This window comes from Nematolebias whitei, chromosome 14 (assembly GCF_014905685.2).
Source record: "Nematolebias whitei isolate Nwh7 chromosome 14, NemWhi1, whole genome shotgun sequence".
Taxonomy (NCBI): domain Eukaryota; kingdom Metazoa; phylum Chordata; class Actinopteri; order Cyprinodontiformes; family Rivulidae; genus Nematolebias; species Nematolebias whitei.
Genome location: NC_056511.1, coordinates 21645186 through 21656929, shown reverse-complemented (window position 1 = coordinate 21656929; position 11744 = coordinate 21645186). Strand labels below are relative to the sequence as shown.

The 11744-nt window shown below is 40.4% G+C and overlaps 1 protein-coding gene across 1 annotated transcript in view; it reads right to left on the bottom strand.

Moving 5' to 3' along the window:
* Positions 1 to 3779: 3779 nt before the first annotated feature.
* The window catches only part of LOC119420021 (ferroxidase HEPHL1-like), a 30540-nt gene continuing 22575 nt past the window's right edge, over positions 3780 to 11744 (bottom strand). Inside the window, exons 13-21 of the mRNA XM_037687390.1 lie at positions 8078 to 8294; positions 7793 to 7932; positions 7574 to 7699; positions 7337 to 7443; positions 7016 to 7244; positions 6525 to 6664; positions 6247 to 6400; positions 6111 to 6125; positions 3780 to 3855 (exon numbers count right to left, since the gene is read on the bottom strand). Of these exons, the coding sequence (XP_037543318.1) occupies positions 3788 to 3855; positions 6111 to 6125; positions 6247 to 6400; positions 6525 to 6664; positions 7016 to 7244; positions 7337 to 7443; positions 7574 to 7699; positions 7793 to 7932; positions 8078 to 8294 (1196 nt within the window). The 3' untranslated portion in view covers positions 3780 to 3787. The remainder of the gene's footprint in view (positions 3856 to 6110; positions 6126 to 6246; positions 6401 to 6524; positions 6665 to 7015; positions 7245 to 7336; positions 7444 to 7573; positions 7700 to 7792; positions 7933 to 8077; positions 8295 to 11744) is intronic.

The following is an 11744-nucleotide window of genomic DNA, read 5'->3' as shown; positions in this document are numbered from 1 at the left end:
GACTGAGCTGCAGGTAATACAGATCATTTTGAGCTCTTTCAAAGTTTCTTGTAGAAATGTTGTGTCGCTCACCGGCCAGTTTTGCTCCCCTGACATGCTAATATTATTAGCATTAGCCAGGCGGAAATGGCAAAGTCGCACATGCGCAGTCAGGTCAGTTTTTCACGATCAGATAAAAACGAACAGATAAAGCGTTTACATGCGCACCGATCGGATTACGGATCGGCGTAAACCACCCATTTCGTTCTGATCACAAATTATATCGGATCGCGCCGAATACACAAAAAAATAACCCGAACAGAGTGTTTACATGACACACTTTTATTCCGACCGGCCATTTGATCCGGTTACTTATGTCCATGTAAACATACCCAGTGTCACCACCCAGAAACGGATCACCATGTACCCCAACCAGAAGCCTTGGATGAATCGGGATGTACGTCTACTGCTGAAGGCCCGCAACATTGCCTTCAGGTCAGGGGATACACAGGCCTACAGTACAGCCAGGGCTGAGCTGAAGAAGGGCATCAAAAAGGCCAAACACCACTACAAGGGAACGATAGAAGAACACTTCTCAAACTTCAACCCCCGATGTATGTGGCAAGGACTCCAGATCATTACAGATTACAGGGCCATCAACCCCTCCCCCATCTCCTCTGATGTCTCCTTCCTCAATGAGCTCAACAATGTCTATGCTCGTTTTGAGAGAGGGAACCCAACAACTACAATTAAGGCAGATGTGTCTCCAGACCACCAACCAGTACTGACTCTTTTCCCCACCGATGTAGGAGCGGCGCTGAGCAGGATTATAGTTCACAAGGCTGCAGGTCCTGATGGCATCCCTGGACGTGTTCTTAGAGCGTGTTCTGGGGAGCTGGCAGGAGTACTGACGGACATATTCGACCTGTCCTTGGCCCGTGCTGTGGTACCGACCTGCTTCAAAACCACCTCCATCATCCCGATACCCAAAAACTCAAAACCATCAAGACTCAACGACTACCATCCGGTAGCCCTCACCTCTATCATCGCAAAGTGTTTTGAGCAGCTGGTCCTAGTACACCTCAAATCCTGTCTCCCCCCCCCACCCTGGACCCCCACCAATTTGCATACCGCCAGAACAGGAGCACAGAGGATGCTGTCTCCATAGCGCTGCACTTTGTTCTCTCATACTTGGATAACAAAAACACCTATGCCCGGACGCTGTTCATAGATTTTAGTTCAGCATTCAACACAGTCATCCCCTCAAAACTCACCACAAGACTCACAGACTTGGGCATCAGTTCCCTCATGGGCAACTGGTTACTGGACTTTCTGACCAACTGACCCCAACATGTCTGGCTGGATAACCACTGCTCATCTACCATCACTATTAACACCGGTGTACCACAAGGCTGTGGGATGAGTCCCTTCCTCTACTCCCTCTTCACCCATGACTGCAAACCTGTTAATGGTTCCAATACCATCATTAAGTTTGCAGATGACACCACGGTGGTCGGCCTCATCAAAGACAACGATGAGACCGCTTATACGGAGGAGGTGGTTCGTCTGGCTGAGTGGTGTGACACCAACAACCTGCTGCTCAACACTGAGAAGACTAAGGAGCTCATCGTGGACTTCAGGAGGAACACTGGCCCACATCCACCCATCTACATCAAGGGGACAGTGGTGGAGCATGTGAACAGCTTCAAGTTCCTGGGTGTCCACATCTCCGATGATCTCACCTGGATGACCGGCTGTTCCAAACTGATCAAGAAAGCTCACCAGCGTCTTTTCTTTCTGAGGACTCTGAGGAAGAACCACCTGTCCTCAGAAATCTTGGTGAACTTTTACCGCTGCACCATTGAGAGCATCCTGACCAACTGCATCACAGTCTGGTATGGGAGCTGCTCTGCCTTAAACCGGAAGGCGCTGCAGAGGGTGGTGAAAGCCGCCCAACACGTCACCGGAGCCCCACTTCCTGCCATAAAGGACATCTACAGGAAGCGGTGTCTGAAAAGGGCTAGGAAAATCATAAAAGACTTCAGCCACCCAACACACAGATTCTTCACCCTCCTGCCCTCTGGGAGGCGCTACAGGAGCCTCCGGACTAAAACCACCAGGTACCTGAACAGCTTCTTCCCCACAGCTGTCACACTCCTGAACTCTGCCTCCTGACATCTGAACAACAACGGTCTGTATTCTCATACACACAACAACAACATATGGACTGTAACACCACCAACTGCACTTTCATCTGTTAGCCCACTACTGTACAAACTGTACACATAATTTACAAAGTACTACCTAATGTTCATAAGTACTCACATACTTATATATATATTTTCTTTTATATAGTTGTTTATACCCCTTCATATTATAACCTGTTCATAGTCTGTACACTCACAAACTGTATATACCTATAGCATATTCAAAGCAACTTACTGTATATTGTACTATATATATCTACCGATTAATTTTTCTTGCTAAGCACTTCTGGATAGATGCAAACTGCATTTCGTTGCTTTGTACCTGTGACATGTGCAATGACAATAAAGTTGAATTCTATTCTATTCTAAATTGACAATTATTCCATCATTATTGATCTGCACATTTTGTGTGAATAAGCACACAGCCTGGATTTCTGGATATACACCATTTTAATAATTTCCCACCCGTTACCCACAATTTTACAATTTTTTAATATTTAACATCATTTAAATTGATATAACATAATTTTTATTAAAAAGCTACATTAGGTTCTATAAGTAAATTTACTCAAAATCTGTCCAACACTCATTAAGAGCTCCTTTGGTGGCAATTACAAGAATAAAACTTACATCTAAAATGTTTCAAAGTGCTTTAAAGCTCAATCACAAATCAAAACAACTTGTTTCTATTATGACGCTTGAGGGATAATGATGTAAAAAAACAAAACATTTCTTTTATTGGTACACCTCCAACATTTAAAGCCATACTGAACATGCATTTTACTTAATGAACTACACAATATTTTACAGAGTAGTAACAGTATTTTATTCAAGTAGTAGATGAAAACACAGAAAAACAAAATGAATAATTCTGCAGATTTTAAAACTTTAGATGTTGCTGGGCTCCATGAGACAAACATGAATCATGGCTCCTCATAAAAGTTTAAAAATGTACTGAGAAATGTCTTCAAATTGATGGAGATAAATAAGAAAAACGCTCAGTGACCTGTCGCCATGGCAACTTGCTGTTAGTTTTCTGATATGATGGTTGCCACCTTGTGGTGTTGAGTGATACTTGTTCACAAAAGAAAATGACTTCACAGTGAAAAGACAACCCTGCACAGACAAATATCACATAAAATATATATTTAAAAATACTGTTTCAACACAATCATGACAATTGTATTTATTTTTCTGGTACAAATGTTACTAAAAATTAAATCGATTCAGTGCAAACAATAAAAAATGACTTCACATTAAGCTTTTTCTTTCTTTAAAAAAAAGTTAAAACAGTCACTACGCACAACCACATCTTGATTTTAATTTAATGGATGATTATTATTATTATTTTTTGTTTGTTTGTTTACGTGAAATCTGCATACAACACGCTCCCGGGGCACTTTCAATAGCTGCCCACTGCTCCACCTGGAAGTGGATGGGTTAAATGCAGAGAGCCAATTTCACCATCGTATGGGAACATATATTGATGACAACATTATGTGCAAGAACAGAACGTGTTCTGTTTAAGTTAAAGAAACGTGGGTTTCTTAGGAGGTCCGTTGGTGTGGTTCAACACAAACACAATCAGCTGTTGGTGGGTTTTAATGGTGCATCTTAGCTGCCAGGAGACCCAGCATCAAGGTCCTAAAGGAGACTTTGGTCCTCGATCCTGCAGCAGAAAAAATTATGTTAATAAAAAAAAGAACAAACCACAAAACTTTCTAATTTTGCTTTAAAAGAAATGGTTTTCAAAATAAACTCAATCATTTAACAAGGAAAACTAAAACATTTAATTCTTATCAACGTGTAAAAACAGCAAATTTACATGAGCCACCAGTGTCACCGGGATGATAACATGTTCCTGTGGACAGCACTAACTCAGCAAAGACAGATAACGCTTTCAAAAACATTCCTCGGGCTTTGAGGAGGGGTGCCCAAACTTTTTCATATGTGGGCCAAAACTATCGAAGACGAAGGGGCTCGTGGCGGGTCACAAAAATGTGAATTTCACTCTCAACGTAAGCACTATTTTGGAGAAAGGACAAACGTTTACTAATTTTGGTGGAGAAAGAGTTTAAAACTGTAGATCCAAAATGTTAAAGCCTCATAAAGACAAACTTTTTTTTTTTTATAAAAAATAATTTGATTAATTTAATTTGTTGGGTCTATGTTTGTTGTTTTCTTGTGTTTGGAAAGTTCATTTTAGTCTGTTCACAGAAACAAAAGTGTAATTTGAGTCCTTTTAAAAGGGGTCGATCAGCCTTTTGGACCATGGATGGCCCAAAAGGCTGATCGAAGTTCTGAAAAATCATCCAGATGTCAGTCGCCACAACAGATTCATGAAAGGTTTGATACGATTGATCAACTTTTATGTAGATGATACCGTCTTATAGTAATTTAAAAATGTCCAATTTCCCTCTTGATTATTTTATCAACAAATATTCAGCAAAGTTTTATGAATTATTATCTAAAAGTCTCCTTTCTGATGGAAATCAGTAAAGGTTTTTGATGCTTTTTACCACGAAGTAAAAATAAAAAGATTATTGCCAAAGTCCAACAATTTTCAGTCAGGTTATCTGGACAGGACAGGACTGGTTTGTTCCACTTTGGAGTAAGCTGTTGGGGAAGAATCAGTTTTGTGTTGTGTGTTTCCTTGACTGATGAAGCCTTCTGGATGGAAGGTGAAACGTTTCAGCACAAAAAAAAAAAAAAAAAAAGAAACTGTATAACTGGATTACTGAGCATGGACATTGTTGTTTATTGCAAAATGTTTGTATTTTGTTTATTATTGCTCATTTTGAGAAAATTGTTTTTCATCTGTTTTGCTGTTAAAGCTAAACATTATATAAAAAAGGATTACCAACTAATTTGCAGAAAGTCTGCATCGACCTCTTAAGCCTGCTGGCCAAAATGATACCATTCCATACCATGTGATATGAAATGATACCATACCACTGCAGTTGTGGGCCGCACAAAATCACTCCAAGGGCCGCAAGTGGCCCTCAGGCTGCACTTTGAACACCTCTGGTCTAGAGAATATCTTCTGTCTGACCTTTGACCTCCATAGTGCTCTAAAAGACAAACTGAGCTGCATGATAGTGCTGTAAGCAGAACAACCCTAGCTCAGTTTATTACTCAGTACTTTTCCATGCTTTAGTTGTATTTTTCTGAAAGTGTTCCAGATGTTGACAGCTGGAGGCAAAACAGTCACAAGGTGTTGCTTTGTAATTCAAGTCTAGATAAAACAAGCGGTACTCCGATGTCTCCTGTATCTGAAGGATTTGAATAGTGAACGGTTGTAGTTTTGGAGATGAATGTTGATCTGGAATGGAACTGAACAGAGAATGTAAGTCAACCTTAATGCTTTTGGTGCAAGATATTCAAGATAGTGGAAGATATACTGTGGAGATAAACACAGGAAGGTTTATTTTTGTCCGAGGCAGTGCGGAGTGAGTTTTTAATCCACCACCAGGTGCAGTGATGGACATGGGGTGCAGTGGGTGGGGAGTCATGGCCACAGTAGATTAAACTCCGTCCACCCCAAACCTTGAAGGAAATTATTCTTCTAGGCGAAATAAAAACTAGAAAGCATAGTTTCCTCAGATGATTGTGGTGGCTGCCCCCCCCCCCCCCCCCCCACACACACACACACACAATATGAAATAAGCACATTTTAAATAAAAATATGTGATTTTATAGAAATCAATTCTTTATCAACGTGCAGATGAAGTCAAACAGATTAGGAAGTTTGTAAAGTTACTCTCACTTTAAATTGACTATAATTGGCTTCTGAATAAGTTTGCTGAAAATGAAACATACCTAAACCATTTTTCATGTAAAAGCACAATACTTGGAACTTTAATGCACATTGTGAGGTGTGAATAAATGCAGCACTGTTTGCAGAGGAAATTAGACTTTACATACCATTTGAGGAATTCTCTGGAATTGAAAACACACAAGAGTCAGAGATTAGAAAAGTCTATTTAAGTGGACCTTCAGTTTAAGTATGCACAGCATGTGACACATTCCTATGTACACAAAAAATATTTTTGACACGTACTTTTGATGGTAAACACAGTCTCCATGCCAGCCATGATGTGATCATGCACATGACAATGGAGGAACCATGTTCCTGGGTTCCCTGCAACCATCTCCACCGTCTGGAAAGTCCCAGGTATCAGATCCAACACGTCTGCACGATGCACACCGTCCGTCTGACTCACATACGCATATACACACAGAATCACAAAAGGAACAAAGAGGAAATGTCCTTCATTAGGAAATCTTCCTCTGTGAGCACAGAGAAGGTCTTCAGGCCCAGTGTGACCACAAACAAACCTTGTAAGTGAAAGTCTCGGCGTGGAAGTGAACCGTGTGTATGTCCACTTCGTTGCCCAGTCCCATCAGGTACCAGGTAACCTTCTGGCCTTGCATCATCTCCAGTCCATGGAGGTTACCATAGACTTTACCATTTATTCCTGTAGTTAACAGACAGACAGGAAAAAAAAATAAATGTATGAGCATAGAATGACTTACTGCAACTTTGGCTCTGACAAGGATTAGAGTTAAATATTATGTGCTTACTGTGCATGAATATAAAATGCAATGACTTCAACAAATAGTTAAAAAAGACACACATCAGAAATGTCAGTAACTGATTTCTGAAATACTTTCAGTGACGAATGTTTAACAGAATTGGGACAAGGGCATTTTTTCTCTTGTCTCTTTTATAGGAACACTTCAGACATGACTCAAGACTGGTGTTGATGTAATTCTAAAAAGAAACATTTATATTTTGTTCTTTCAGAGCGATCCTTTCCAGCTCTCACCGTGCATCTTGTTACTCTCCTCAAAACCGTCATCTCTCTTGAAGGCTTCTGGGTCGTAGCCGAGATAATGTCTGATATTATCATCTATGTACCACGACTGATTTTCATTGAATATCATAAAAAGCAGAGCAAACTCCTTGTCTGTGTCCCTCCTGTATCTGTCCGGCCCATAACTCAGAGTCCCACGCCTGCAAATCACCAGAGGCCCCACAAGACCGCTGTTCAGATCCTAAACAAAAGCACACAAACCTGCTCAGTGGTGCCTGCTTCAGCTGTTCAAATTAAACTGGAAGTATATTGCAGCAGAAAAGGGAGGTGTACCTTGATGAAGTCAACAGTAGAGTAGTAGGCATAGGGAATGCAGTTAGGGTCTGAGGGCCCTGGTCCTGAGCTCTCAGGAACATCCCATGTCAGCTCAACAATGTGGCCTAAAAGCAAGAAAAGATAACAAATATCAATCCAACTGCTTATAAAAGTTATATTTTGTATCTTGATCAGAAAACAACAGCATGAATTAAAAAAAAAAACTGTATGAATATTTTTATATGTGATTCTCACCAGGTTGGACAGGAACATGCGCCCCGGTGGCCCTAACTCCATGTGGGCTGATAGAATAAGGCCGACTGGCTTTGTTCTTGAACGTAATGGCAATCTGCTCACCGACCTCTGCTCGGATAATTGGCCCTACAGGAGGTGGAAGATAATCTTTATCATCTGTTGTTTTAAATCTCATTGCTGGGGGATGAGGTAAAAACAACACGAAGGAGTTGATCTTACCTAAAATCCCAAAAGGACCCTGGTGAGTCTGTTGAGTCTTCAAAACCTGGAAGGTTTCATCAGTGTATTCTCTATACACCGCCTTCATGTAGCGGGAACCAATCCTGTCATCAGCTCTGCCCACAAAGACGTTGCCTGGACTGGGAGACACGTATCAATTAGTTCCTGTTAGCAAACAGTAATAAGTAAGGAAGCTAATCACAAGCTTCAGCTCCCAAACCAAAACACACCATCTCACAGTCACCTTCATTCACCTGTTCTCACCCCACACTGCTCTTCACTCACCTGCTCTTTGCAATGGTTTGGTATCTCTCCAGCTCCCAGTCTCGTGTAGGAGAGAAGTCCCATTCTATTTCCTCAGAACTGATGAAGTACTGCACGGTCCTGGTTGGCTCAAAGTATCTGTGCGTCAGTTTATTTTTAGGGCAGAAGTTCACCTGGTAAAATTGCCTCATGCCAGCTGAGAAGTGGTCCGTTGTTCTGCAGCTGACTTCAAACACACCTATCAGACAACACAGCAAGGGAGCACAAACAGCAGGTTTTTACCTTCTTACAATTTTTCTCAATTGCTAAAATACTAAACCCTGTGGTTTGAATCAAATGCTGAGTGCCCTGAACCCATTTCTTGAAATGGTCACATTTTTAGCATAACCTTATGCACTTTTCACTTAGTTAAACACAACTTGCAAATATATTTTTACACACTAAAACACATTTTGCACTGTGGTGCACTTGATTTGCATAATGGTATGCACAGGTAGCAAAAGTGAGACTCAGATAATGCACATGTGTCTCAACTTAAACATAGCAACTCAAAATTGATCACACATGTGGCTAATGATGTGAACAAACCAATATAACCAGTACAAGAAGCCCTGGACGTTGAGTTTTACTATGGATAGAAACAATCAGATAAGTAGAGAAAGAGGAGGTATGAGAAAAACAATACTTATTTCAGAGGAAATATGGGCAACTGTCATAGACCATGTTCTTGTCCACGGTTTGACATTGAGGGAGTGAGACTTCAAGTTCAGCCCAACCTAAGTAGATTCACCATGTCCACTATAGCCCCAAGATTCAGAGACAACAGATAATATCTTTCTTCATTACGTACATGTTTATAGTACAACTCATTACAGTCCTGTAAAAAGATGTTTCATTACATGAATTTTCCAATATTTTTGTAGGCCTAGTACTGCATGTATTTTGTGATAACTGCATGTTCTTTTAGTAGAATCGCAAGTCTGCCACTTCATGGGGGAGGATAAAGTCCCCACACCAGGAGACTCTCATTGTTGACATGGTTCGTCAGAACAATGCAATCAAACTGCTTGAAATACAGCAGAAACTCATTGAAGAGCATGTGAATTTGGAAGCATCATCAGTGTCCACTAGTGGTATAACGGTACATGTGGGTGTATTGAACCGTTTCGGTACGGCATGTTTGGTTCGGTCCACGTGTGTATCATTTTGGTTATTTTTTCACTCATTAAATTTTGTTAACGAGAGATTATGCGCCACAGAACTAAAGTTCCAAAGCATGTTTCAGCACGGCGCTATTAATTGTTGCATAGTCTTGCTGCACGCGTAGCATTAGCAGCCTAGCAGGCAACAAACAGAGCTTTAAAAAAAACCTTTCATCTCGTTGCAGTCTGCTGTTTGGGAACATTATTGTTTTCTTGTTAAAAGACAATTGAACAAATCCAAATCTGTGTGTCGATGTTGTTTCATGGAGATTGGATCTGTAGCAGGCAACACGTCTAACTTGTTAACGTACTTGAAACGACATCATCCAAATGTGAACGTCTCTTCTACAAAGAAGAAAAGCAGCTTGGTGCAAAGACCAATAACAGCAGCATTTAAACAACCTTTATCAGGTAATTCAAATCAGTCCAAAGCAATAACACAAGCTGTACAAATTTTTAAAGCTCTGGATCCACATCCATATTCTGTTGTTGATACGCCAGCTTTAGGCATATGATTAAAGTTCTTGAGCCCCGCTGCCTATGACATCCCATCACGTCAACACTTCAGCCAAAAAATTGTAGCAGCACGTTATGAAAAAGCTAAAACTGATATTGTCAACAAGCCCTGGAGCCCAGATTTAAAGCCCTGCCACATTGATGATGATGAGCGAGAGAGTCAACCACCACATAACAGAAATGATGACCATGCAAGAAGAGGTATTGCTATTGTATTACAATATTATAATCTAATTAACTTTTTAATTTAAAATTATTTTATTAACTCAATTTTTTTACTTCTTTGTGTTGCTCGCAGTCTGAGGATGTCAGCGAGATAGCCTGAGTCTTCTTCATCAGTAAGTTTTTTTCAGTAAACAACAAAGTGCATGCTCAATCATCCAGGTATCAAATCCAGTAATTCTCAGTCAGGTCATCTGGACAGTTCTTTTTTATAGAGACATTTCGCCCTGTATTCTGAGGGCTTCGTCAGTCTGAGGAGTTCCAGTAAACTGTTTTCCCACCAAGCAGTAAACTCCTTAAGTGGACCAATCAGTTTGCTGAAGCTAAGATGGTTTCTGGGGGCCGTCCTGTCTCCCCTCGACTCCTCCCAGCCAGGCAACCATAACCAAAGTGGTTCAAGGATTTTCAGTAGCTGCTTATTGTTCTGGTTCTGACTGTTATTGTATTTATTAAGATTTTTATTATTGTTAGTATAGTTTATTTATTGTAAAGAGGGCCATTTATTTAAAATATCATCCAAATCGGTCACTTTTATTTATTTTTATACAAATGTATTGTTTACTTGGCATATTTTCAAAATAAACATTTTGTAAGTCTTTATTTTTGGCCTTTTTTTGTATCGAAAATTAACCGAACCGAGCCCTCCCTGAAACTGAACCGAACCAAAATGTGATTTTAGTGTACTGTTACACCCCTAGAGTCCAACTTTCTACCATTGATCGTGTCCTAAAATGCAACAGAATGTAGATGAAGTAAATGTACATATGGTAGTTCCCTTTTACCACAACTCAGAGAGGGTCAAGGAGCAAAGATTGCAGTATAGATATGTTCAATACAATAGTCCCTCGCTACCACATGGTTCGACTTTTGCGAACTCACTGTTTCGCATGTTTTCAACGTAGGATTCTACACAATACATGATTGGCTGATTGATGGAAGGTGACCAACCAGAGCATTGTGCTCTGTATCCCAGGCACTGATTGCTCAGTAACCATAACATCAGTTTGTCTGCTCTCTTTTGCTGTGCTCTTTTGTGAAGAAGAAGCAGCGCCAGCAATTCTCCATAAGTATGTTCGTCACTCAAGTGAAGAGATGTGGGTTTATAAAGCCTTAAAATATATATAAATACTAAAATAAATATAACATTCCTACTTTGTGGATTTTCACCTATCGCAGGGGTGTCTGGAACGTAAACCCTGTGATAAGTGAGGGACTATTGTACTGCAGTCTACTGTACAGCATAAATCAAAGCTATATTTATTTTGCATGCAGTGTTTCAACTGGATTCTTGGCTTAGAACGACTACATGGATATATTTATAAGGATGTAGCTGGGTTCAATCTGACCAAAAGTAGGAGTGGCTGGAACTTGATTGGCCAACAAGCCATTGTTGCAGTCCCTTGCCAACATTATGGCAATGTGTAGTTATGTGCTACCATCAACAATCATGGGATTCTCCACCATCATGCCACATTGAGGCCATAAAACACTCAACATCTTCTGACATTTGTAAGTGATCTTCAATATAGTGTGTTAAAATGTCAGCAGCAGGATCATCAACAAACAGGGCATTCTGTCAAAGTCATTGAATGGGACAATGTGAGTTTTCACCTTGTCACCCAAGCCAGAGAGTGGTTCATTATCAATCAATAATTCCTGAATACTTTCCTTCCACTTAAACCACTGTCCTCATCCCAAAAGTGTCACAGTTTACACTCTGTTTTTCCTTTTATTTTTCACTCTGTTCA